Source organism: Fomitopsis serialis, assembly GCF_022376445.1.
Source record: "Fomitopsis serialis strain Sig1Antser10 chromosome Unknown B0H18scaffold_38, whole genome shotgun sequence".
NCBI lineage: Eukaryota > Fungi > Basidiomycota > Agaricomycetes > Polyporales > Fomitopsidaceae > Fomitopsis > Fomitopsis serialis.
Genome location: NW_025954998.1, coordinates 143,876 through 167,931, shown reverse-complemented (window position 1 = coordinate 167,931; position 24,056 = coordinate 143,876). Strand labels below are relative to the sequence as shown.

The 24,056-nt window shown below is 55.8% G+C and overlaps 7 protein-coding genes across 7 annotated transcripts; 3 read left to right on the top strand and 4 right to left on the bottom strand.

Annotated features, from left to right (window-relative positions):
- Window positions 1-89: 89 nt before the first annotated feature.
- Window positions 90-6,131, top strand: B0H18DRAFT_1172098 (SNF2 family N-terminal domain-containing protein; the record flags this gene model as incomplete). Its single annotated transcript, XM_048035902.1, has 25 exons — window positions 90-113; window positions 161-291; window positions 351-428; window positions 774-1,210; window positions 1,268-1,463; window positions 1,598-1,815; window positions 1,873-2,177; window positions 2,237-2,341; window positions 2,401-2,416; window positions 2,468-2,541; window positions 2,595-2,676; window positions 2,739-2,998; window positions 3,060-3,213; window positions 3,289-3,410; window positions 3,463-3,501; window positions 3,555-3,599; window positions 3,648-3,696; window positions 3,874-4,138; window positions 4,399-4,498; window positions 4,549-4,574; window positions 4,626-5,126; window positions 5,252-5,299; window positions 5,355-5,418; window positions 5,473-5,575; window positions 5,631-6,131. The coding sequence occupies 25 exons, from the start codon at window positions 90-92 to the stop codon at window positions 5,729-5,731; spliced, it is 3,543 nt and encodes a 1,180-aa protein (XP_047892807.1). The 3' UTR covers window positions 5,732-6,131.
- On the bottom strand, window positions 6,030-7,746 carry B0H18DRAFT_955294 (uncharacterized protein; the record flags this gene model as incomplete). Its single annotated transcript, XM_048042345.1, has 4 exons — window positions 6,030-6,400; window positions 6,458-6,556; window positions 6,606-7,542; window positions 7,612-7,746. 4 exons carry the CDS (start codon window positions 7,744-7,746, stop codon window positions 6,030-6,032), a joined length of 1,542 nt encoding a protein of 513 aa, XP_047892806.1.
- Window positions 7,662-9,752, top strand: B0H18DRAFT_394807 (uncharacterized protein). The gene is made up of 4 exons (XM_048037912.1): window positions 7,662-7,725; window positions 7,792-7,965; window positions 8,046-8,348; window positions 8,400-9,752. The coding sequence occupies exons 3-4, from the start codon at window positions 8,046-8,048 to the stop codon at window positions 9,717-9,719; spliced, it is 1,623 nt and encodes a 540-aa protein (XP_047892805.1). The 5' UTR covers window positions 7,662-7,725; window positions 7,792-7,965; the 3' UTR covers window positions 9,720-9,752.
- Window positions 9,753-10,560: 808 nt separating this feature from the next.
- B0H18DRAFT_1010644 (uncharacterized protein) lies at window positions 10,561-13,008 on the bottom strand. Its single transcript, XM_048028935.1, has 12 exons — window positions 12,478-13,008; window positions 12,265-12,420; window positions 12,048-12,194; window positions 11,898-11,975; window positions 11,793-11,839; window positions 11,665-11,735; window positions 11,582-11,602; window positions 11,489-11,530; window positions 11,404-11,423; window positions 11,324-11,339; window positions 11,202-11,270; window positions 10,561-11,143 (listed from the first exon to the last, which is right to left on the bottom strand). Exons 1-12 carry the CDS (start codon window positions 12,639-12,641, stop codon window positions 10,814-10,816), a joined length of 1,161 nt encoding a protein of 386 aa, XP_047892804.1. The 5' UTR covers window positions 12,642-13,008; the 3' UTR covers window positions 10,561-10,813.
- Window positions 13,009-13,023: 15 nt separating this feature from the next.
- On the bottom strand, window positions 13,024-14,335 carry B0H18DRAFT_1010639 (40S ribosomal protein S5-1). Its single transcript, XM_048028934.1, has 5 exons — window positions 14,142-14,335; window positions 13,922-14,059; window positions 13,622-13,868; window positions 13,463-13,564; window positions 13,024-13,405 (listed from the first exon to the last, which is right to left on the bottom strand). The coding sequence occupies exons 1-5, from the start codon at window positions 14,222-14,224 to the stop codon at window positions 13,364-13,366; spliced, it is 612 nt and encodes a 203-aa protein (XP_047892803.1). The 5' UTR covers window positions 14,225-14,335; the 3' UTR covers window positions 13,024-13,363.
- An 890-nt stretch (window positions 14,336-15,225) lies between these two features.
- B0H18DRAFT_955290 (uncharacterized protein) lies at window positions 15,226-17,657 on the top strand (the record flags this gene model as incomplete). Its single annotated transcript, XM_048042344.1, has 4 exons — window positions 15,226-15,314; window positions 15,373-16,382; window positions 16,438-16,556; window positions 16,587-17,657. The coding sequence occupies 4 exons, from the start codon at window positions 15,226-15,228 to the stop codon at window positions 17,655-17,657; spliced, it is 2,289 nt and encodes a 762-aa protein (XP_047892802.1).
- Window positions 17,658-19,680: 2,023 nt separating this feature from the next.
- B0H18DRAFT_909010 (uncharacterized protein) lies at window positions 19,681-21,331 on the bottom strand. The gene is made up of 5 exons (XM_048041529.1): window positions 21,144-21,331; window positions 20,334-21,069; window positions 20,151-20,275; window positions 19,861-20,089; window positions 19,681-19,757 (listed from the first exon to the last, which is right to left on the bottom strand). The coding sequence occupies exons 1-4, from the start codon at window positions 21,243-21,245 to the stop codon at window positions 20,078-20,080; spliced, it is 975 nt and encodes a 324-aa protein (XP_047892801.1). The 5' UTR covers window positions 21,246-21,331; the 3' UTR covers window positions 19,681-19,757; window positions 19,861-20,077.
- Between the last annotated feature and the right edge of the window lie 2,725 nt (window positions 21,332-24,056).

Sequence of the window (24,056 nt, the reverse complement as noted above, 5' to 3'; positions counted from 1 at the left end):
TCACGTGCCCGTGACTCCTTTGTGACGCGACGCGTCTCTTCCGATGCTCAGGCTGCAGTTGCTGCGACGCTATTCACTTCGGGACATCCATGTCGACTTCACACGCGTTCGAAGTATGTATCTTCCTTCGCTCTCGTGCAAATATTTGACGCTGCTGCAGTATAGTAAGAGTAGCAAATCAAAGTGTCACGGCCCACCACCATGCAAAGGATCGCCCATTGAGTTAGGAGCGCTGCGGTATGGGCAAGTAAATTTTGGACCATACGGAGAGACGGTAGAATGGCGGCACTGGTGAGTATCTTGGATTCCTTGGAACGAGATCGTATAGATAACGGGCTCGTTATGCACAGGGGCTGCGTTACACACGATCTATTACAAGGGCTGTCGGGCGTTCAGCTCGAGCGCGTTCCGGGATTCACCAATCTTCGGTACGTCACATCTAGTCCAGTAATTGTATGTTGAGGCAACGCAGCCGCCACTCTTGCCCTGCGCACTGCGTAAGATACGCCGACGATTACCCAAGGTCGTGTAGATGTCACGGTCTTGACATTCTGTGTCGACACCCATGGGAGGACATACGAATCCTCTGGCCCTCACGGCTTGTGCACCATACAACTTCCCATTGTATTGGTCAGTCGAAGGGTAGATTCTAGGCAATGGCCAACTATCGAGCAGGAGTGGCAAGCCTGAGGACACTCGCAGCAGGCGAGATGCGCACATCCGTTTTCTCAAAGATTTGCTGGAAGTCCGGGCACTGAATGGGTTCCGTACAGGCAAGAAGACCAATCAAAAATACGTCTCGCTGTGGGCCTTCGTCGCATAGATCCTGCAGATGTACCCAACACCGCCAGAGAATTGACCTTCAGTCAGAGCACAGTGCCGAGCTTGCCTCCCGCACCGAGCTTGCCTTCCGCACCGAGCTTGCCTTCCGCACCGAGCTTGAGTCAGACGCCTAGCACCGCGATGGGTACTACCGCACCGGGTCCAAGCCAAAAAAAGAGGAAGGCCGCCTTCCAAACGACTATGGCATCATCACAACCACCGCGATCTCAGTCTAGTACGAGTCAACTGCCCGCGAGCCAGCCCTTGCGCCGTCTCTCAGATCGGTTTGAGGAGGAACAGAACAACGAGGTCATCGACGTCGACGAGGCGCAGGATGAGCTGTACTGCATGCTCAAAGTCCCAGCTGTCGGTCTGCAGTACTACAAAGGTGTGTTTGAGCGCCTTTGGTAAACGCCTGCGGCGAATCATCTCTACTTCATACAAGGACTTGTCGGCGCTGGTGAAGAAGTCCGGCTAGTCAGAGAGCCAACCAATGCGTATGACAGAAACGCAATCCAAGTAAAGAACATCGGGGGTACCCAAGTCGGCCATGTCAAGAGAGAGTTTGCGGCCAGGCTTGCTCCACTTTTGGACCAAGGCCTGATAACTATAGAGGGTGTCATGCAGGAAGGGAACTGTACGTAAAGCCCATCTTCGCACTCTCGTCTTCCCTTGCCAACTAACGTGCGTACAGTGAGAGGCAAGCACTTTCAATTGGACATGTAAGTGGCCCTACTTGCAGGCCGTCTGAAAAACCTCACGGCTTGTGCACCAGGACACTAAAGATATACGGCTCCGGGAGCCAGAGAGCAACGCTCGAGCCTAAGCTCATATGGGCAACACCTGGTCAACGTGGATTCCCTTCGAGAAATGGGGCAAGTGCCCAGATTCCAGGGGCTCCGGTCAGGTCCGCAGGCATGCCTTCAGCCTCACAATCAACCGTAGGAGCAAACAGATACACTGGGGCACCTCCTGCTGCCTATGGTGCGCAAGGTGCACATGGTGCATACGGTGGCTACGGTGGCCGCGGCGGCTACGGCGGATCTGGAGGATATGGCGGGCGTGGCGGGTATCCGATGTCAACTCAACCAAGCTCTAGTCATCCTGCGAGTCAAATGACCGCTCAACAGCTAGCTGCTCGAGAGGAGGCCGCGCGCAAGCAGGCAGAGGAAATGACGAAATCGACGGAACTACGCCAGATCTTGAACAGCTTGGAAAAGGTCGACGACGAAGTACGGCGGGGTTCGTTGCTAGATACCTTGTGCTCGGTATCAGACGTGCTAGAGTTGCCGGAGCACCCGAGCCCGCCGGGCATGGCAGGTGGCGATTTGAGAGTTAATCTGTTGAAGCATCAGGTACGGTGGTGCCGTATGTAGTGGTGCGTACAGATTGCTGATTGCTGAGGAAAACGTAGAGTCAAGCCTTGCAATGGTGTGTGGAGCACGAGTACCCTGTGTTGCCGAAGAAGGAAGCGGACAAGCCGGTGCAATTTTGGAAGTACATGAAGACCAACGGCAGGGTACGTATTCTAATGCTTCGCGTCGTCCCGTTTAGTATTGACGATGTCATGCGTTACAGCCTATCTACTTCAATGGTAGTGTAGTTTCGTCGTGACTGAATCGTGCCACTGACTCAAGGCATGTAGTTGCTACCAAGACGCCGCAGAGTGTGCCACCCTTGCTTGGTCGGGGTGCCCTCTGTGCTGATAGCATGGGTCTAGTATGTGCTGTGCTCTTACAACGCAACAGACGGTTCACGGCTATTCTATGCAGGGAAAAACATTGACCATGCTGGCACTTATCTTAGCAACAAAGTCTGATATACCGCCCGATTTTACGAGGACAACACTCATTGGTATGTAGCAATCGCACTCCTTGCTTCTATCGACTTTAGCTCATGATGTTGCACGCGTCTAGTCGTTCCATTGTCAATATTGTCCAACTGGGAGAAGCAGATCGAGGATCACGTTCAGCCTGGAGCCCTGACTTCGTGTGTGTACTACGGGACCACACGCTCGATGACGCCAGAGGATCTAAAGAAATACGACGTCGTCATCACCACCTATCAGACGGTCACGAAGGAACATGGCGATAGTCTTGTTACCTCTGCCGGTGGCGAAGGGGCTGCTAAGAAGAAGAAAAAGACGGAAGGCAGCTTGTTCCGGTTGTCTTGGAAGGTCGGATACCGTGGCATCCTCGTTGTCTCTGTACAGATGCAAACTATTGCCTATCTCACAGCGTGTCATTCTGGACGAAGGCCACAGTATCCGGAATCCTCGCACAAAGATGGCGAAGGCTGTATGTGCGCTCGAGGCCCAACGCCGGTGGGTTCTAACGGGAACTCCCATTGTAGGCATCACTAAGCATTTGGTTCGGCGATGTACTGACATACGTCGGACAGATAAACTCTCCTAAGGTCACTTCGCTCGAGTTTGATACGCGTTCAAGTGATAACGCGACGATGTAGGATCTTGGTTCTATCCTCACGTTTTACGAATCTGCCATCCTCTGGACAATGAGGATATGTACAAGCGCCTGGTGTTGCGACCATTGAAGGACGGCGAAGCAAGCGGTGCAGAACTGCTACGAGTACGTTTCTATCTGTTTCGACTGATTGCATGCATCTCAGCGCTACCTATAGGCCGTCATGAGCCACATTTGTATACGGCGCACAAAGGAGGCGAGTATATATGTGATGCACGACAGAGAACCACGTTCTGACTAATATTGTAGATGCAAGACAAGGATGGAAAGCCCTTGATTCCTTGCCACCGGCATGTGCTTCAGCGGGCCTCTGCAAATCTTAACTGATCTTAGTCTATCTAGGTTGACATCACTGTTATGCCGGTTACAATCACTGGCAAAGCCAGAGTCAGTACTTATCGGATAGTCTATCAGCAACGCAGCTCACAATTCTTAGGAATTGTATGATGCCGTTGAAGAGCTATCCAGCGATAGAATCAACAATCTTGTGGATCGACACGGACAGAATCCGCTGTTGTGCGTGTTTCGGTCATGACAGCATATCGTTTGTTCATGACAAACTGCCTAGGTAACTCAAACATTCTATCGCTACTTACGCGCTTGCGGCAGATGGTACTACATCCCGGTCTCGTGCCACGGAACTATTTGGAACAACTCCGCCTTGCTGATGCCCAAGAAGACGCTCCCGTGCGGCAGTTGAGTGCTCAGGACAAGATACGATTGCAAGCTCTCCTTGCTCAAGGTATAGAGGACAACGAGGAGTGCCCTGTCTGCTTCGACATTCTCAGGGATCCGAGGATCACCAGTTGTGCCCATATGTACTGTTTGGAGTGGTATGTTCATTGTATGATAGTCAATGAGCTGGTTGCTGAAACATTTGCAGCATATCTGCAGTAATCACGCGGGACCAGAAATGTCCAATGGTGAGAATGATCGATTACTACATGTATGTCTTCACAGTTCTGAATATACTACAGGATCGGCGTCCTTTGACGTTAGGAGATCTCATCGAGCCTCCGCCGCCACTGACTTGACACAAGCCCGGTTCCGCAAGACGACGATGATGACGAAGATTTGGATGATCTGCGTACAGGTCCTCCGCCAAGATCGACCAGTTGATACATCTGTTGCAGCTCACGCCCGACACAGAGAAGTCACTCGTGTTTTCGCAATTCACGTCATTCTTGGACAAGGTTCGTGTCGATGATCTAGCGGTCCTCTGTCAAACTGACGTCCACTTTAGATAGCGGAAGCATTGGAGAGAGCAGGGTGCGTGAAGACAGGAGGAGTTTTGAACCGTAGTCTCATCCCTGATAACAGCATTTCGTACATTCGATTCGACGGGAAAATGTCCGCTCGTCGGCGACAAGAAGCCATCGCACGATTCTCCGTCCCGCTACATGGTTCTGCACCTCCGACAATTGTCACTACGGAGGCACCAACCGAAACTCAAGAATCAACCGCCCTCCCTGCGCGCCGCCGCACTCGTAAGTCGACAGCGAGCACGTACGCGGAGGGCGACGCGGCCATGGGCGACAACGACCAAGACGGCAACTACACGTTCGTTGACGACGGCGACGATGACGACTTCATCGATGACGAGGATGACGATAACTCCCCGAGGAAGAAAGTCAAGGGAAAGAAAGGCAAGGGGAAAGGGAAAGCCAAGAAGCAGGCTAGGATCAGTACCGCACCGCCTTCGACATCGACATATCTGGATGGCTCAGCGTTTGGGAACGAGGTAAACCCGAAGGTCATGCTCATCTCGCTCAAGGCTGGCGCTTTGGGTTTGAACCTGACAGTGGCCAACAATGTGTATCTGTGAGTATGCCCCTATGCGCTTCGGAGATACTTGATGGTCTGACTACCGCGCCTGCGTCGTAGGATGGACCCGTAAGTCTCGCGTTCAGCCCCTGGAGCTCGACTAAACTACCGTCGACCTGCAGGTGGTGGCAAGAAGGTATTGAGTCTCAAGCCATAGACCGATGCAATCGGTGCGTTCAAGATCGGCGGCTTCAATCTGAGATGCCCTTGCTGATGTGTGTTCAGTATCGGTCAGACCAAGCCTGTGCACGTCTACCAGCTGATCGCCGAGAACACCGTAGAGTCTAAGGTGCGATAATGCACGGGTGTACCCGTGAAAGCGAATTGACGCAATGCGGCGCAGGTCATCGACATTCAAGAGAAGAAGAAAAAGCTGATCGACCATGCGTTCTCCGGGATCAAGAGTAACGAAACGCAGCGCATGAAGAAGCAGGCGCGGCTTGCTGGTACGTAGGTCTGCTGGCTTAGTGCGACATCCCTGCTCATGGTCGTGGTCTGCAGACCTGGTCGCTTTGTTTGGCAGGAGGCGGGCTGCGCAGGACCAGAACGAAACCGACGAAGCCGACGGCCGCCAGAGTACACTAGACGAGTGGCGGCAGTGAAGCTCGCCTGCGCGGTCGTCGTAAATCTTTCGTACCATCTTGCTAATAGATTAAGACCACCTGATCATTGCATGTTAATGCCCGTACCCATCGCTGGACCGTAATTTCCATCGTACATAGATTGATAATGTACATGTCGTTCGTGCACTACATTAAAACACAAACGGCGAGATGTGATGAACTGGCATGTCGGCATCGTATTACATCGGGGCATACTGCATGATCATGAGCCTAGGGTAACTATAGAGCATGAACAACGGTCCATCGACTATCGTACACGCCCCTGAACTGCAACGCTTCACTCCCAATCGCTGTCCTCTTCACCGTCGTCCTTCTCCTTCTCACCTGCCGCCTTGCCCTTCTCTTTCACAGCGGCCGGGGCCGGCTCCTCCCTTTCCTTCTCCTCGGCGACGTCGACCGTGCTCGCCGTCCGGCTCACTTGCGAGGAGACCACGTCGTAGCTCTCCTCGCTGCTCTGGCGGGGGCTGGCCGTGGCGGGTGTGGACGCCGCGGGGGTCGATGCTGCCGCTGCCGAGTTGGGCGGGACGGCGGATGCGGGGCTGGATGTGGACGGGTTTGTGAGCTTGGCGGGCGACGCAGTTGGAGAGGTTGCGGGAGCGTCGTCGTCATCGTCTTCCCAGCTGAAGTCGTCTTCGTGCTCGGTTGTACCTGTGTAAGGACAAGTCATGAGAGATCAATGCGTGAGGGAGTGAAGGTAGAACATACCCTGGAGGAGTGCTCTTCTCCGTTCCTCCTCGCGCTCGACCTGGTGTACTCGGAAGAAATAGCGTGTCCAGAACGTCGACGCGTCGATCTCCGCAGGAACTGGGAGGTCATTGAGCACGAGCTCACCATCGTCCATCGGCGAACTTACCCAAAGGCTCCAGCAATGTCGCCAACTCTTCCCTCTCAGCCGTCTCATCCTCGATCCGCTTCGACCACACTGCCCCGTCAATCCCGCCCTTCGCATCTACCTCCCTAGCCGTCCACGCTGCGAACGCCTCCCGCTCCGTCGGGTTCGCACTCGGGTCCGTGCGCACAACCTGCGGGTCATGCCGCAGCTGCGTGAGCATCGCCTGCGCCCTCGTCGCCGCTCTCGCGCTATCCACCGACCGGCGCTCCCTCCCCTTCCCCTTGCCCCTCTCGCTCGCCGGGTCCTCCGTCGGCGTCGCCGTGGGCGAATATGCCGGGATCATCCACACGTCCGTGCCGTCCCACACTACGCCCGCAGAGCCCTCCGACGAGTCGGGCGGGACGACGCGCACGGCCTCGCGCAGGAACTCGCCCGCCTCGCGCAGGAACTCCTCACCGCCGCCCTGGACCTGCTTGAGAAGGCCCTCACCCTTGTGGAGGAGGTCACCAGCCTGGACGCGCTGGAGGAGCTCGCCGCTCTGGCCCTGCACGCGCGCGAGCTCGCCCGCGAGTGTGCTCCTGAGCGCGGCGAAGTCGGGGGCAGAGAGCGACGTTGAGCGGGCGTGCGTGAGCGACTCGGGAAGCTTGTCTTGCACGGCGGCGACGAGGTTTGGAGGGAGGGTCGCTTGGAGCCGGGAGAGGAGGGTCTGGGATTGCGAGGTGCTGGGTTCGGGGGTTGTGTCGTCGTCGTTGTCGACGTCGTCGGGCGTGCTTGCGTGTGGTGTTGCATTCTTGTCCTTCTCGCCGCTCTCTGCGTCGGCGGACGGGTCAGTTGCACCCTCCTCAGTAGATGATGTGCTTGGTTCAGCGGGAGCTTCCGCGAGCTTGCTGAGCTCCTTCTGGGCTTGGGTGACCGCTTCGCCCAGGTCCTTGCGCGCAGTCTCAATGACTGCCTGGCTCTAGATACACAGGCAACCGAATCGTTACACCCTACAGCCCGCCACTATCGAGCGAGCGCTACGGCGTACCTGTTTCCTGAAACCGCCCCAGAAACGGGAGAGCTGCCCAACGACCTGCTGGACCTCCTCGTTCAGACTCGTCTCTGGCTGGTTCGCAGGCGGGGTGGGTGAGCTTGCAATGTCGTAAGTATCGAGAAAGTTCATGATGACTGGGACGTGAGTTTCATGCGGACTGGCGGTCGTATGCAGAGTCGCGTACGGGCTACCGGTTGCGAGTGTCGCTTGTGATACTGCTGCGCACAGTATTACAGCCGTCGATCAACCTGTCTGACCGTCCTTAACGCCGTACAATTCCCTCTCTCAAACTTATCTCACACAAACAGCCGTCAGCCTGCGTACAAGCGCAGTGAACAAGTACTAGAAGTAGGTCAACTCTGAACTTGCGGAGCGGTTCATGCATAGACTGAACGCTCCTGCGCACCGCCTCGCCTCTGCGAGCAAAGATGTCTGGCTCCACTCACAGAGCGCTGCGTATGGATGATATCCTCCAGTGCATATTCGAATCCAGTTCAAGCATGCAGCGCAAGGATGACCTCAACAGCCGCAAGAATCTCGCACGAGTAGCTCGTACCTGCAAGGCCTTTTCGCGGTACGCGTTGCCACAGTTGTGGAGGAGCCTCCCATCGGTCAATCCCTTGTTATCTCTTCTCGCCCCCCTCCGACTCGCGCGGACTGACGAACAATGGCTTCAATCGGGTTGCTACGAGGCGAACAATCCTCCTGAGCGCAACAGAGGGTATTCTTGGGTAAGAGAGCGGTGCATCGCGAGCTACATAGTCACTGATATGTTCCTCCAGGTGTTTGATGGGACGATTACACCTGCCAACGTTTCACGCTTTCAAGAATACGCCGCTTTTGTCCATGCACTCAACATCCGCCGATTCCCGCAGCTCGACCCAACTATATTCTCATGTGTTGGACATGTCGGCAGCCTTCGCGGTGCCTTACTGCCAGCACTCGAGGTACTGGATTGCGAGACCTCGCAGTCTATGTATCAGACGGTCAGATTGGTCATGGGGCCATCCTTGCGCTCTTTCGCATGTAACCTGCGCGCCAGCCCAGTGTATTTGGCTGAGCATGCGGAGAGTGATACCGGGAAAGCACACATGTTGGAGACGCTTCTCAGTGACCTCCATTTCTCTTCACCCCACCTCGAGACTCTGATGTTGTCCGCCTTCATGCTCTGGTGGGATCTGCGCCCTGCTCTCGCCTTCACGGAACTCCGCACTCTGGATCTCTCGAAATATGTGTCCTCCAAATTTGGGACCGACTTTTGGCAATCACTGGCTATGGTTCCTCATTTGCACACGCTCCGCTTACCCACCACCGTCATTGGCGAGCTAGCACCTTTCCCAGGTGGATTTGCTCGCCTAGAGGACTTACATGTCACTGGCAGCACACACGACATCACTCGAATACTGCGGTTCATTGCCCCCTCTCGGCTGCGCGTTCTCTCGATTTCGGGCACCTTCGACTATCCCAGATGTGCGCACGAAGTGCTCGAACCGGTATGCGATCGCTGCTCCAACACGTTAACGGAGGTTCGTGTAGAGTGTGCGGGTGGCTCTTTTCGAGACCCTGTTTCTGGCCTGATGGACGTCCTTCAGCCGTTCGTGCCGGCACGCAGAATCCGCATTGTCGTGCTGCAGTTTCATGACGGTGCATTCTCCTTCACGGGTGCAGATCTATGTGCACTGACGCAATATTGGCCGGCGTTGCATATCTTCGAGCTGGCGAATGGCAGTGACCGGGTGGAGGCCATGACAGCACCACCAAGCCTACAAGCAATCGTGGATTTTGCACATGCCTGTCCGGATCTCGAGGAGGTCAGCCTGCCCAAAATTGCATGGCCGCTTGCTTCCGCGCCCGGAGACGAGGAACAGTACACGTGCCGCCCGAACAACCTCAGGGTTGTGAGGACGGATTGTATCGGGTTCGGTGCTGGCAAAGGAAGGGAGGAAATTGCAGCGGATAGGCGCATGGCAGGTCGTATTCTCTATCGTCTGTTCCCTGCGTTGGATGTCCAGCGTTCAAGAGAGGTATATGGATCTGTACACCCGATCTTCTTGGGTCGATTTTGGCTGGATGCGATCGAAGAACTGCAAAAGGGTCAGTGATTTGATGGTTCCGGCACTGCAATACTAGATCTGCATACTCTCGAAGGCGCTTGAAGCTTGAGGCCTTCAAGCTTCAACTCGATGCTCGCAGTACCATACTATCAAAATCGTACTACATGGCATTTTATAAATTTGCTTTGGCAGTGGACGCTCGCCTAGTAGCGTTCTCCTCAGGTTCAGCAGCCTCAGGTACGTCCTACTCTCGACAAGTGTACACAGGTTGTCTTGCTCTACTCCGAGTCTACGGGCAATATCCTCGGTCTTATCCTTTCTGAATATGATCACTGAAGCCCTGGTGGCTCATCGAGCTCTTGTTATGGGCGATATCATACAGGCCATCTTCGAACATATATGTATCAAAATCAAGAACGAGCCGGAGGAGCCCAGGAGCCTTGCGCAGTGGTCTACTTCTTCCTGTTCTCGGGGCTCTGAACCGTGAACGTTCTCCGTTCATGGCGATCGCTGCGAAGTAGGTCGTCGGGCCGTCTTTGCTCTCGTTCTCCATCACATCGCCTGTCGGTCAGTTACCGCTCATGCCGACCCCGCCCTAGGTCCTCGGCCATGGGAGAGCATCCCCGAAGGACGATGGCTGGAGCTGGATACGTTAATCATTGCGCGGCGAAAGAAGATAGAGACCTGCCTCAAGATGGCGAGGTTGCTCAGTGCCACTATGATCATCTTCGACTGCCATGGGCTGCCCTAGCTCGGGAATTGGGGAGCATGTCCAGCGGGGGCAATCAGGGCAGCGTGTCGTCAAGGTCTCAACGTCGCCGAATACACGTTGAAAACAGGATGGAGTTGCCAATACAATCAACAGGGCTCAAATCAAGGGGCAAGCTCAAATGGTAAACGAGTGTTTCGATTAGTCAGCAATAGTAGGAAGTAGCACACTGTCCGTTCTACGTGTCCGCACATCATACACCGCATCGTTCTACGTACTCACTGGCCGCCTACGTGGCGCAGAACACCGGTGATAAATCGGCGCGTTGCCAATGTCGCTGTCGCGAGCGATCGTACGGGCACCTAGCGGTCACTTCGGGAGTGGAGGTAGCTCCGTTCCAGCAGGCAGCACTGTAGTCTCGGGCATCTGAGCATCAGACTGACGCTATGACTTTCTCGTCCTGCCCGGGACGCTGGTTCAGTGCGTGCACGGTGATTCTGAAGTCCTCCAGCCCGTGTTCGTGCCCATGCCCCTTGATGACGCTTCCGCCCGAGGGGGTCTCCGTCTTCGTCCGCTTCGAGCCCGCACGATTCTTGCGGTCCTTTTTGCGGGGGAACGGGTCGAGTTCAACCTGTGCATGGTGCTCGATGGTGACACCGACGCGAACGGGCTCGATCGGGCTGTTCAGCTTCGAGTTGCTATTAAAGTGGTCATTGCCATTGAAGTGGTCGTTGCCATTAAAGCGGTCGTTGCCAATGCGGGTCTACAATGAGGGAGGTGAGTGGATGCGGGTGGGGGTCGAATGAGTTTTGTGGGCGCACCAGACGATGGGCGTCGAGGTCGGTGACTCCGTGCCATTCTTCGCGCAGTGATACTTGAGAATTAATCAGCTGTGTTGCGCTGTGAGCGGGCATGCGATGGAAACGTGCAAGGGACACCTTACAACCAGGATAGAGAATCTATGCAACAGCGTCGCCTTGGTCAGTGCTGGCCATCATGCACGGGAGATTCGAAATGACGGACGTGTATATGCGGCCCATGGGCTGACGACACAACGTTCCAGATCAGTCATCGCTCGCGAAACAAACGAGCGCCTATGCGTACGTACATGAGCGACGATCAATACGTAACCGGTAGGGATGGTGGTTTTCTGTCGTACGTAACATGAGAAACGGCGACGTAGCATGATGCTACGACCTACGAATACAATGATGTCGATCAACTGCAAGAAGGGCACCTTATCAGCTCGTGCATACAGGAGAGGAGACAGACTCCGTTACGCACCGACACGAGTGCATTCAACAGAGGTGTTTCCACACAACATACAATTAGCTGGCGAATAGCGCTGTCGGTTCCTGTCGGGTCAGATCAGTCTCTTCCGCTGTGCTTCTGAGCAATGGTTAAATGATCACTCTTGAAACCGGACCGGTGCTTGAGGAGGTAGTATAATAATATGAACCTGCATCCAGAACCCTGATGAGCAGACTCCACGGTAGCGGAGGAAGACGTGCGCTTACGCGATTACAACATTCACAAAGACAGCAAGGGCGAGACTAGTGTCGACTAAGCTCAGCTGCAGTCCCAGGGTGAAGTCCCTGCCCCCGAAAAATGAGCATGCACGGAGTGGCCGTGGCTAACCGAGATAACGGAGAGGGAAACAGACGCACATTGGATCGTCAAGCCAGAAGGCAGCGGTGGCGACTGCGAGCGCGCTCGAGGCCAAAGAGCAGATCGTGAGGAACGTGAAGAGTGCCCACGACCGACTGAAGGTTTTCACGCGCCAGATGAAGTACTGCTGTACCGTAGCGGCGATTCTGTCACGCCACGACCCCAACGCATCGTCCGTTAATGAGGTCGGTAGAATGAGAACGAGGGTAAACGCACATAGCCATCAGGATGCCTAGTGCAACGGGTGTCGGCCACGCCGGAGTGAGCAAAGCTTCGTAGTTGCCGAAGTTTTGCACAGAGAAGTACCAGACGCTGTACACCGTCACGACCTCCTGCGCGGTGTCCGCTATGAACAAGACCACTACTATGATCCTGGGAATAGCGGTCAATGACACGCTGTCCATACGCTTCGAGGGATATAGTACGTACTGTGTCCACACCGAGTCTCGCCTGCCAATCATAAGGTACTTTGCGAACTGGCTGATGTTGACGCCATAGAGGAAGGTGCTGATCACCGTCCCCAACAGCACCGGCGCAAAATAATCATGTACAATCTGCTTGGGCCCAATCCCGGTCCCGAAATCCTGGACCATGGTACCCTGCCTTCCTGAAGGCGCAGATGCGCGAGTACGCCCTGGCGTCGAATAACTTACCGCCGAGGACGTGGCACGCTCAAGCTACGAACAACGAAGTGGAAAAAAGGAGAGAATGCATCGGAAGCCCGCGCTGCGTCCCGTTACATATAGTGAGGCTCGGCGAGCGCATAGGCGGGCAGTAACGAGAGCGAATGCCCGGTGATCTGTGATGCTATTGGTCTATCAGTGGAATTCGGTGTCACGGTCTTGCAGGCAGCAACCCGATGGTCGTGCTAGTCTCCATTTGGTGTTTCTGAAGCTCATCTGTGGACGTCATTTCGAAATCTGGACTTTCGACCGTCGGAAGGAAAGGAATCAGGAAGACGGTTACCGCGACCACCAATGACAGATTAAATAGGAGGGTGCAGCAACGTAAGACTCTCGTGAGGTGATTACGCGCGTCTCACGCCTAAATAGAGGTGCGATCACCTATACACCGATCACCCACATACGAGCTACTGTGCCCGGCTAAGTACGGGGTTGCAGGCCCGGGGTCTCCATACTTATCGCCTCTTTGAGCAGGGACCATAAAAACCCAAGCAGCAGCGCCTGGCCTTCTTAAGTCGAGAGCACCGCCATAAGCATTCATATGGGCGACATGGAGCGTCATGATAGTGATAGCAATAGTGAAAAAACATGCAGTAGACCCATAGCCAGCCACGGCGTCTCCCCGATCCGCCTTACCGGTTAGACTTTGCGACACGCTCGAGCTCGTCCTTTTTCTGTAGACTCGCGGGTTGGCAAATGAACGTACGGGTGAGAGAGAAGCTGGGACGGACCTTGATAGCATATGAGTTCGATGAGCCCTTCGCCGCGTTGATGAGCTCATCCGCCAAGCACTCCGCGACCGACTTCACGTTACGGAACGCAGACTCGCGCGTCTGTAATCAATGCCATAAGCACCAATGAAGCAGGATTGCCACGCAGGATCTACTTACGCCTGTGGTCAAGAGAGAGACCGCCTGGTTCACCCGGCGCAAGGGGGACACATCGACGGCCTGGCGCCGGACGGTACCCTGCGAACCGATACGCGTCGAGTCCTCACGGGGACCAGTGTTCACGATGGCGTCGACAAGGACCTGGATGGGGTTCTGGTCCGTGAGGAGGTGGATGATCTCGAATGCGTGTGCGACAATCCGGACGGCGAGGAGCTTCTTGCCGTTGTTGCGGCCCTTCATCATCAGGCTGCCCCGGCTCGTTTGTAACCGTTCGTGAATAGAGGTGCATAAAGAACGCACCTGTCGACAAGACGCTCGACGATGGGCATCTGGGCCTTCTTGAACTGCTTCTTGGCGTAACGGCCGGCGGTGTGGGGGAGGTAGACGGCATGGCGGATCTGGATGTAGTCCGTGAGGGAGATGTCCTTCACCTCAACGCTGTTACATCGCAATCAACACAAATTCCAGTCGGACACCGTCAGCTTGTGTGTGTGGAACATCGCCAGACACGAATACGCACTCCTGGGTCTCCCACTTGCCGAAGAGCTTAACTTCGCCGTTGAGCTTGGAGAGATCTTTGGGGAGAGCTGATACCGTGGCCATTTTGATGTCGTGAGTCTTGAGGCGACCGCGAGGGAGTGTCGGGAATGGGGCGATCGACGACGAGCAACTATGCTTGCTGCCTGCGCGCACCGGGCTTGTTTGATCTTGTTGTGGTCCGCCGCCACAAGACAACAAGGTTTGAAGCGCCACCGGGACTTGCCGAACATACTGTACAGTTTTGAGTCGCGCTTGTGGCTGTACTTGGAACGCGTCTCATTCTCAGATCTGTCTCTTTCCCAACTTCTCATTCTTGTCAGTGCTTGCAGCTGGTACCTTGAGTTGTCTGTTCCATAAATTTTGCCACTCTTACATCGCCAATGCGCATCTTGTTGCCCGGCGTGATGCTGTTTGCCTGTTGTGCCTGCCCTTGTATTTCCTGGACCTGCGCTGTATCCGCCTGCTTGAAAGCCTCTGCGTTGCGTACGTCACTCGCTGCCGTCCTTCGTGGGCAGCGCGGTTCTCCCACCCCGACAGTGGACGCATACTCCTTCGATCGACACAGAGGCAGGTTACAAACTCTCGGGACATTAATTGAGGCCTCGCCGTCAATTGCCACGGTCAGAAGCGTATACAGAATTCAAGCAAGACACCTCCAACTACCAGGCTGAGCTGGGTTCGATGGTTCGGTGCGAATCGTTCAGTAGGTGGGGCGGTGTTCAACCCGACACGCCCGTACGGTGTGAAGAGATCATTTTGTTCCAGAATGTGACACTACGACACGGTCAATTCATGGTTCATAGCGCAGGGTGAACTACGCACCAGTCGTGACCGTCTTCCTGATCAGGAAATCGCGGGGAAGCATAGAAGCTGGCGGCGTTGGTGGACCTTGCAGTGACGTGCCGCGACATGTCCGCGACAGTCCGTCTCCTTTTCACCCGTCGATGCGCTTCCAGAAACCAGCCAGATGAGGGCGCGTCCCCTCCTACATAATCCGCACGGGAGTGTCGTCTGCTCGTCGTCCACTCTTTCATCCACTCATGCCGCCCTCGACGTGCGACACAATGCCCAACCGCGTTGACCGCGTCGTCTTCGTCGATACCTCCATGTCGATGATGCAGCTCCGCAATGCCTACGCTCAGTGTGGCAGCATGTACGTCCCGCTCATGTCCCAATCTGCGCTGCTCGTTAACACGCATACACCCACCCAGACTCTCCATTTCGCCATGGGGAGCCCGCGCTGACCGCATACATCTCACTTGTTTCGTCGAGTTCGCGGAGGAAAGCGCCGTGAAGCGTGCCCGTGCAATCCAGCTGCCCGACACAAAGTTGCACATCGTCTCGTTCTCTCCTCAGCTCATCGCCCACTTTCTCTCAATTGCCGAACCAGTGCCACCGCTCCCGTCGTTTCTCCCCTCGCCCTCGCCGTCCATCAATAATCTGCGTCTCCCTGGGGTGAAGCAGGAGCCGCGCGACAGCCCTCGCCCATTGAAGCGTCTGACCGAGGACGGTGACATTGCGTCGTCGACAGAGTCCACTCCAAGAAAGAAACTGCGCCGGAGTGAGAAGAGCGCGGGGACTAGACCGTCAACTTCCCGATTGCACGACCGTGATGGTCCCCCGCAAAGCGTCCGCACCGCTGACCCTCGCACTCCCAGAGCAACAGTGAAGTCGCCTCTGGCTTCGCAGCCTTCGTCTAGTCGGCAATCGAGCGGTAAGGAGAATGATGCACGGCCTCGGGCGCCCCAGACGCACACTGCGTCCCCAAAGCGCATGCTGCCTTTGCCCCGGCGGGGAGACACTGTCGACCCGACTGCGGGTGCGACGCCGACCCCTCGCAGAGACGCTCATGCAGGAGCACAGAGTCTCACCAAACCTGTGCACGATTCCTTGGAGCATCCAGCATTTGTGGCCGAAGTCGAGGGCACGACAAAGGATACTCCGAATGCCAGCGGAGTTGGAGCAGGCCAGCTTGCCCAAGCGGCACTAAGCCTTACTAGTGCAGGCGTCACGTCGCATATGGTCACCTTAAACTACAATGGCATGCCAGTGACTTGCGACCTCCGCAAGCTGGAGGAAGACCCGAAGAAGATCATCGCCGTCCTCAAAGCTACTGCTAGCAGCTCTCCGGAACGCGACAAGTGGATGGTTGTTGCGGCGCAATACCGTGTCAGGGGACACTTCATGGCTGCCATTCACGTTCTCGACGCGATGGTCGAAGGTACGTGCGACTGTCTCGATGGATGCGCGTATCCCCGCTCAGATTCATGAACCAGTGATGACCGGCAACCCGGTTTCGCTCGCAAAGGCCGATCTCAAACCGACGTTCCTCATGTTGTCGAGCTGCCATCGCGACATCGTGGCTCAGGGCGATTCTAAGGATGCTGCGTTTCATGTGCGTCGGGCCACAGAGTGTTTGCAGCAGGTGTATGGCGTGGACGTCCCGAGGGCCCAGGTGACGTCCGAGTTTGCGGAGGCGAGGGCACGCTCGTGCATGGACATTCCTGGTCTTGTTGCATCTGGCCAAGATGATGGGACTGCTCACGTACGTGAATATCTTGCCGACGCCGGAAACTTGCCAGCAGCGCCATCTGCACAGGAGCAATCTCCGAGCAAGAAGAGAACGCGACAAGATCCTCCGACACCCAAAGGGCCCGACAACAATGTCAGCGAAAAGCACAACAGCACCTCAAAAGACGCCGCACATCACGATACCGGTGTCAGTGCCCCGCGCACCGAACCAGAGAGGGACCGCGAGCGATCAACTTCCCACTCGTCGGCCTCGGCCTCGCGCTCGTACTCCGAACGCGACAAGCACGGGCAGGTCCAGCTCCTCGAGCGCGAGATCAAAGCGCTCCGGAACCGCGCCGCCGAGGCCGACTCGACTCTCCTCAACGTCCGCACGGCGAAGCGCAAGCTCGAGGAGGACCTGGTAATTTCGCACGCCGCGCGCCGGCGGGCAGAACGCGATATCGAAGCGGTCACCTCGGAGCTTGCGCGGGTGCGGGAGGAGCTCGGACGGGCGCGCGAAGAGCACGCGCGGACGCGGGAGGACGTCGTGCGGCTGAAGGACGAGCTGAGCAGGGCGAGGAGGGGCGAGGAGAGCGCGCTGGAGCAGGCGGCGGCGGAGGTGGAGAGCCGGCGGGCGGCGGGGAGGCGCGTGGAGGAGATGGGGGCGGAGATGGGGAGGTTGAGGGACGAGTTGAGGAGGGCCGACGCGGAGGTGGAAGTGAGGCGCGAGACGGAGGTGCTAGTGATGGACGCGTTTGCGAAGCTGGAGGAAGCACTGGCGCGGCCGGCCCCGACGAGGACGCTCAGGCTTACGCAGGGGTCGGACGGCGACGCAGGGGTGCCGTCGGGGAGGAGGGGTGAGTGGCCTGCGACTCCGGTCTCTGAGAGAGGTATCATGGAGGACGTTGGGAGGAGCAGGAGCGTGTCGGCGTCTGGACGGAGTGGCTGGGGACCGATGGCCGGGATCAAGAACGAGCGTCGGTGAATGTGACGACCTCGAGTTCGCGTGTGCGCCGATGCACGACTAGGGTTTCCTCGGAGGTTTACTTTTCGCACATTGCAAGGATGGTTTGTGTTCGTTTTTCCTTTGTCAGTATCGATCACCAGCAGTAGCTCCGAGCATGGACATCGTAGGACTTTGCATGCCAGCTAGTTGCAGAACATTAGGCGCAGACGAACGCGCGCGACATATGATGACAAATAAGCGCCGCGCCTTGGCCGCGCCACAGTTGACGTTGGTTCACCCACTTCTGCACCATCATGTTTTTGCGGCTTCACAGTCGTCTGCACTAGCACCTGTACCGAGCAATAGCGACGCGGTCACGTTCCTCGGACATTCTATTAATGTATATTCCATTGAGAGTAGTAACAATGCAATAATGCCTCCCCTACACCACTGCTTGCAGTCAGCTACAATGGACGAGTCCGACAGACGTCGTAGACCTGGGTGTAGAAGGCAGATACACGTTCAATTGTCTGCGGGCACTAGCCGGTACTCCTGCAAGGCGTCCACGGGATCGTGTTCAGCGAGTCGCAAGACATGTCTCTCATGACGGTTGCTGCAGGACAATCGATGCAACGCAAAAACATGGTGGTGCGAGGTGTGGTGAGGTGGGTAAACCGACGTCTTCGTGTGGATAGCGCCTATTTGTCATCATATGTCGCGCGCGTTCGTCTGCGCCTAATGTTCTGCAACTAGCTGGCATGTATTCTGCATCCGACTCGCTGTAGCACCACCTGTACATGTCATATCAAGCCGCCTTTGTAACGTACGGATGGTTCTCAATACTTCCTCGACCTCAAGGCCTCATGAGCGAAAGTCGATCCCGAAAGACTGGATGCCCAGATTTGTATACCTTTCTCGAGCGCTGAACGTCCAGCGCAGGGAACAGACGGTGAAATATGAGCTGCCATGACATCCCCTGCGTGCTCCTCTCTTTCTCCGCCTGCGTCATGACTCGGACCTCCATGAGAACCGGCACTCATAACCCTAAGGTTGTTAGGTCGGTGCGTGGTGACTGTTCCTCGTTCCCCCCGGGTGCAGAAGCAAGGCCATGATGACTCGGATGCAACCTTCGGCAGGCCACTCTTCTTCGCGCGCGAACATTTAGTGTGCACAAGTCGAAGACTCGAAGTCGCCCACAATTCGAAAGTACGCACAAACTTCGGGAAGGGCCCGGAGCGATTGTCACTTTGTACCGCGACTAGTAGAGCAATTAAATGTGGTCTGTACTTCCAGCGTCATGTAAGTTCTCTATGCACCGACGAGACTAGAGAGCGCAGAAACTTGGTGTGAAAGCTCAGATCCTGCCAGTGAGAGATCGAGAACCCGGAGATCCGTAAAGGCGAGAGGTGGGCGCAGATCCCAGTCGAGCATGTCATCAGAGATCCACATTGTCTAGATCTCGAGGTGTGGACAAGGTGTGGAGAAGATGGATGAAGATCGCTGAGGGGCGTCTCCACCGCAGTGTGTGCGCACTTCCCGGGTCCACGGGCCCGGGAACGGTGTCCACATCCTGGAAGTCTTCATACGCATCAATTGATTCGATGCACGAAAACGAGCGCAGGATGGCCCGTCGCATGACCCGTACGATTGTCTGATAGTATACATGACAGCCTGAGGGGATTGTTCGCGATCAAGTAGGTATTGCAGATCACACTTACAGGCCATCCAGCGACTCGGAGAAGTATTACCGTTTAGTCAAAAGCACACCACGTCCTCGGAGTCGATTGGGTCATCGATGGCAACGTCGACTTTTGCCAGGAGTCATTTGAACCGCCGACAGAAATAGCACGCTCGCCTACCGAGGAACTCAACACAGTCGTCAGGGCCTCTGAGAACTGGGAATCCTATGTTGACTTACTCGTGTATACGTGCATCGCGCGTACTTTGCACGAGGATGAACGACGACGGAGTGGGCGCGTCACAGAATCAGTGGAGGCAGCACCCACCGGCGGCGTGCGTCCCCCATGGACCCACAATGGAGCTCACGACCTACTAGAGTAGCCACGCAAGTGGAGCGCGATCGTATAATTCAGTAGCACTCGATTCTCCGGAGGCAAATGTTGTTACATAGGGGAACCACTACACGAAGGGTCGACGCGATCGTCACGGAGATCCAGTGGGCGCGTTGCGTACGGTCCTGCAGTCAGTTCTAAAAGTAAATGGTACGGGTTGAACCTCGCACCTCGGTAGTCCAATCCTATTGGCTGTTTTACAGAAATGGGGGTAGGATGCTAGAGCATGTCGTGTTGATAACGTTGTCGTGGTCAGTGTATAGGGAGGCCGTCTAGGCGCTGCAGATGGTGCAAAGCAAAACAAATGAGGAGAGCATGATGGTAGATCAAGCAGACAAAATCGATGCATGGTCGGAGATCCGTTGTTTGTCTGTCTTCCTTTCCTTGTCAAATAGTGACCTAGGTATAGGTGACGTCGGTTGGCTGCCTGCCGAAACAGATGCTACAACTTTAACCTCACCTTCACGGACGCCCATTCCCGAACGAGCACCGACACTCTATCACGTAGGGCCCCTTTGCACAGTGGGCACGACAGCTCGCGCTCGAGGTGCAGCAGCGGCGCCTGGAGCATGTTCGTCGATATATCTTATCACAATCAGCCCAATCATCGCCGTACAACGATCCAAATAAATTTGACACTCACTCGGGCGTGCATCCCAGGCGAGATGCGCAGAGGCGAGAGCCCACGCGCGGGTGAGCCGCTGCTGCTGCGTAGCGTTGCACTCTCTGGTCGGTTCGTGCGCCTGTGGTGGGTGCAGGAGGAGGCGTTTGAGGGCCTCCATCCTACCGTGATGGAGGAAGAACAGCCGCTTGAGGTAGATCGGGCCGATGCGCGCAGCTAGCTCATCCGTGAGCGAAGAGAGCGTGTACGAGAGGAGGTGCGCGGAGATGGGGATCGCGAGCGCGAGGAGGTCGTGATGCGCTGCGAGCGCGTAGGCGTCGATTGGGCGGAGCGGCGCCTGGGAGAGGACGAGGACGTAGAGCGGGCTGCCGGGGAGCACGAGTGTCTGCAGGGGCACGCCGTACGTGATAAGCGAGTCGAACGCGGCGGTGACAGTATCGAGGGGCGGCATGAACTGGGCGACGGGGAGGCTGTAAAGGGCGTGGACGACGACATTGAGAACTTCGGCGGGCTCGGGGACGGACACGGTCTGGGTGGAACCATCGTCGGGCGGGGGCGTGGGCGTGAGGAGGCCGTTGAAGGTGTTGCAAGAGGCGGAAAGGATGCGGTGGCTGTGGGCATAGAAGTAGACCTGGTCGGAGGAGATGAGGACGAGGTCGGGCGAGAGATTATCGACGAGGACGTTGGGCTGGAAGGTGGTGGAGACATCGACAGTGACTGCGCGGTCTGCATTGGGACGTTCCATCGGCGTGCCGACCTGTGAGTGGCGGCGTGCTCAGCACTCAGTACTCCGACTCACAAGGACATAGCACGAGCGTGCGGACGACTTACCGGTGTCCTCTGTGTCGGTTCTCCTCCGGTGAAGCCAAACTGTGTCGCGTCAGGGCCCTCAGCTTCAGCGGGGAAGTTCATGTTGAAGTCGAAATAGTCCATGGCTGTGAGATGGAGAATGGCGCGGCTGCAGAGAACATAAAAGGGGCGAGCAACGCGGCACGGGTGCGCTGGATGGTGCGTCAGTGCGTGCGTGATGCATAATAATAAGCGGCCTGGCAGCCCATAATAATCGGCGAATCGTTGCAGCGCTTACCGGCCGTTCTTTGCACCGCATGCACGCTCGGCGATGACCAGGAGGACGACAATTCGCGTTCGCTACCACCCTCATCGGATACTGGCGGCATCTGGCAGGCGCTCGTCAGCTATCCTCTCCGCTTCCTTGTCTTTCGTCGTCAACCAACTCACTGTTCACCCATTCCAAACCCATACCTGGCCACCCCCGCTGAGCAGCCCTCGTGCACAGTCACTGTCAGCCAGTCTCGGACACCATCCTCTGCATGTGTTCTGCATGGTGAATGTCGAACAGGAAAACAAATACTCGGCGGCGGTTGTACTGCACGGTTCAAAGAGTCTGAAACTAGGTGTATTTGCTGATCGCCGCAGCCGCGATGCTCCTCACATCCATCTGCAGCTGTCACCGTCAGGAAGACGACGGTATTTTTTGAACCCACCAATGACTGTGCGTCTCCAGGCCGATAGCTCCTCACGAAGCTGCGACCTACGTGGGTTATCACGCTGAGCGGGCCTCCGTATCGCCCGCACAAGCATGCACAGCACAGCTACGTTGGGGCTGGGAGGAAGATTTCGGGGCATCGACGGATGACCACTGCCCAGGATGTCAGTGAAAATTTCCGCTGTAGCATCTCTGAGCCAGTTAAACCCGACTGTGCGGGCCTTCCTTCAGCCGGAGGCTCAGCTTCCGGGACAGGGGTACGCCTCTACACGAAGTCTGCACGCGCTGCACAGCGTAGACGGAATTGAGCCGATATATGGATAGGACACCCTCGGACGTACACACCTTCGCCAGCGAACGTTGGGACGAACCACGCTTTCCTACTTGCCCAATGAACTCATCCGCGCACTTTGGCCCCTACAGGAGCCACTCGCCCCACATCTCGGCATGCCCCGGAACGCGTCGCGTCGCGTCGACGCGTGACGTTGACCGACGCGTCTGTGGCGGGAGCTCCTCCGTACACTGTCCGTGCAGCGCGTGAGGCGATCTGCAGCAAAACGTACCTACGAGTCACCTTCCAAATCCCATACCTTACCCAACAACGCAACACTTCTTGAAATCGTGCACGGATTCAGACTTCAAGCTCTTCAAGCTTCAAAGCTTCAAGGCTCAAGCCATGCGTCATCTGTGGTAGTGCCTGACTGCGGGAAACACATCTCGGGCGAGCACTCGGGATCCCGAGCCTTGGCCGGAGATATCGGGCAAGTCGCGGTTGCAATACCGAATGATCATCGATGCCGGTGAATGCTGTTACCTCTCTGCTCACAGGAATCAACGCTGACGTGTCTTCCTCACCTTTTCCCGCACAAGTCACAAACACTGTGGGAAGGGGGAAGCATGAAATTCAATGACTATCGACGTTCGAAATCAGCGCCTTACAGCTAATTTCAGAACGATAGTCACTTGCAAACGCGCGCGACAGACGATGACTAAGCGCTCCAACCTTCAAGAAGGCGGCGCGCACCGCTCTTCTGCACCACTGTCGTTCATCGTCTCCTGTCGATTTTGCGCGAGCAGACACAACAGATGATATATGATCTGAAATCTGAATTATGGACCTGTCTCTCTACCATTTACAGTAGTAGTGTAGAGCTACCATGACTCTCGCAGAGTCCGAATAGTTGAACTCTTTCTACATGGCTCGCGACTGGCAAGGCATGGGATTCACTGGAATGTCAGTGGTGTTGTAGAGCAAGGCTGACCAGACACATTCTGCATAATTATTGGTTCGCATCAACCTGATTGCTCACGGGATCGTGTCGTGTATGTCGTTGCGAGGGGCTGGTCCTGGACAGGTCGCTGTGTGTGGAAGATCTCGCGCAGGTTGCAGTGGTGCAGAAGAACGGTGCGCGCCGCTCCCGAAGCGCGGAGCGCTTAGTCATCATATGTCGCGCGCGTTCGAGAGTGACTATCGTTCTGAAATTAGCTGTAAGCATTGATTTTTCCAATACGAGTGTGTCGAACATTGAAAATGAGTGTTCAAAATGAGTGTTTTCGTACACTCAACCGTGGACATTTTGTCTATTGAAAATGAGTGTTTGACTGTCTGAAATTGCTCGTCGCGCACAATTCTTCTTGCTGTAAAATTTACATGCTTCGCAGCGTGTTTTCGAGTCATTTGCATAGTGCGACCACTATGGATTTCACGCAGAATTCACACTAGATATGAGCGATTATGGGTATCATTAATAGCATAACAGGACGGCTTCTAATTCTCATACGACTCAGTCGTAGCTGTATCGTAAGTAGTACGTGATCTAGCAGGATGACAGCGGCCTGAGCCTGACATGTATACAATACCAGTGCCATGACGACGCCGTGATTTGGAATAAGAGTAAGTTAGACAGTGACATCGATACAGTGAGATTCGGACGTACATCGCGCATTTGACAATTCGTCATGACCAACAATTGCGGAAGGGCCGGGAAGGCGACGGGAATGTCGGACTGTCCAGACTTGCGAAGTTGATGACGAGGCAAGGAGTCGGATAAACACGAGTGACAGAGCATTGCAGCGCGGGAAACGCCAGAAGTCGTAGAACGGAGTACATAGACAGTGAGCTGAAGTGGCCAAGGCGAGAAGCAGAGCGAGTTTGATGCACTCACATCAGTTCAAAGGTGCTATTTCGGAGCCTTCTGAGACCCGGCGGCGGACACAGAGGAAGCCTATACCAAGAC

Bases quoted from the DNA above. Each gene is read 5' to 3' on its own strand.
- B0H18DRAFT_1010639 (XM_048028934.1), bottom strand. From the start codon at position 14,224: ATGGCCACGGTATCAGCTCTCCCCAAAGATCTCTCCAAGCTCAACGGC. The intron at 14,060-14,141 runs GTGCGTATTCGT...GCGATGTAACAG, and splicing joins GGCAAGTGGGAGACCCAGGA to CGTTGAGGTGAAGGACATCT. The intron at 13,869-13,921 runs GTGCGTTCTTTA...GAGCCGGGGCAG, and splicing joins GTCGAGCGTCTTGTCGACAG to CCTGATGATGAAGGGCCGCA.
- B0H18DRAFT_394807 (XM_048037912.1), top strand. From the start codon at position 8,046: ATGTCTGGCTCCACTCACAGAGCGCTGCGTATGGATGATATCCTCCAG. The intron at 8,349-8,399 runs GTAAGAGAGCGG...ATGTTCCTCCAG, and splicing joins GCAACAGAGGGTATTCTTGG to GTGTTTGATGGGACGATTAC.
- B0H18DRAFT_1010644 (XM_048028935.1), bottom strand. From the start codon at position 12,641: ATGGTCCAGGATTTCGGGACCGGGATTGGGCCCAAGCAGATTGTACAT. The intron at 11,976-12,047 runs GTGCGTCTGTTT...TTTCGGGGGCAG, and splicing joins TTCTGGCTTGACGATCCAAT to GGACTTCACCCTGGGACTGC. The intron at 11,531-11,581 runs GTAGGTCGTAGC...TACGTACGACAG, and splicing joins TGATCGACATCATTGTATTC to AAAACCACCATCCCTACCGG.
- B0H18DRAFT_909010 (XM_048041529.1), bottom strand. From the start codon at position 21,245: ATGGACTATTTCGACTTCAACATGAACTTCCCCGCTGAAGCTGAGGGC. The intron at 21,070-21,143 runs GTAAGTCGTCCG...CGCCACTCACAG, and splicing joins AACCGACACAGAGGACACCG to GTCGGCACGCCGATGGAACG. The intron at 20,276-20,333 runs GTGAGTGTCAAA...GATTGTGATAAG, and splicing joins CGCCTGGGATGCACGCCCGA to ATATATCGACGAACATGCTC.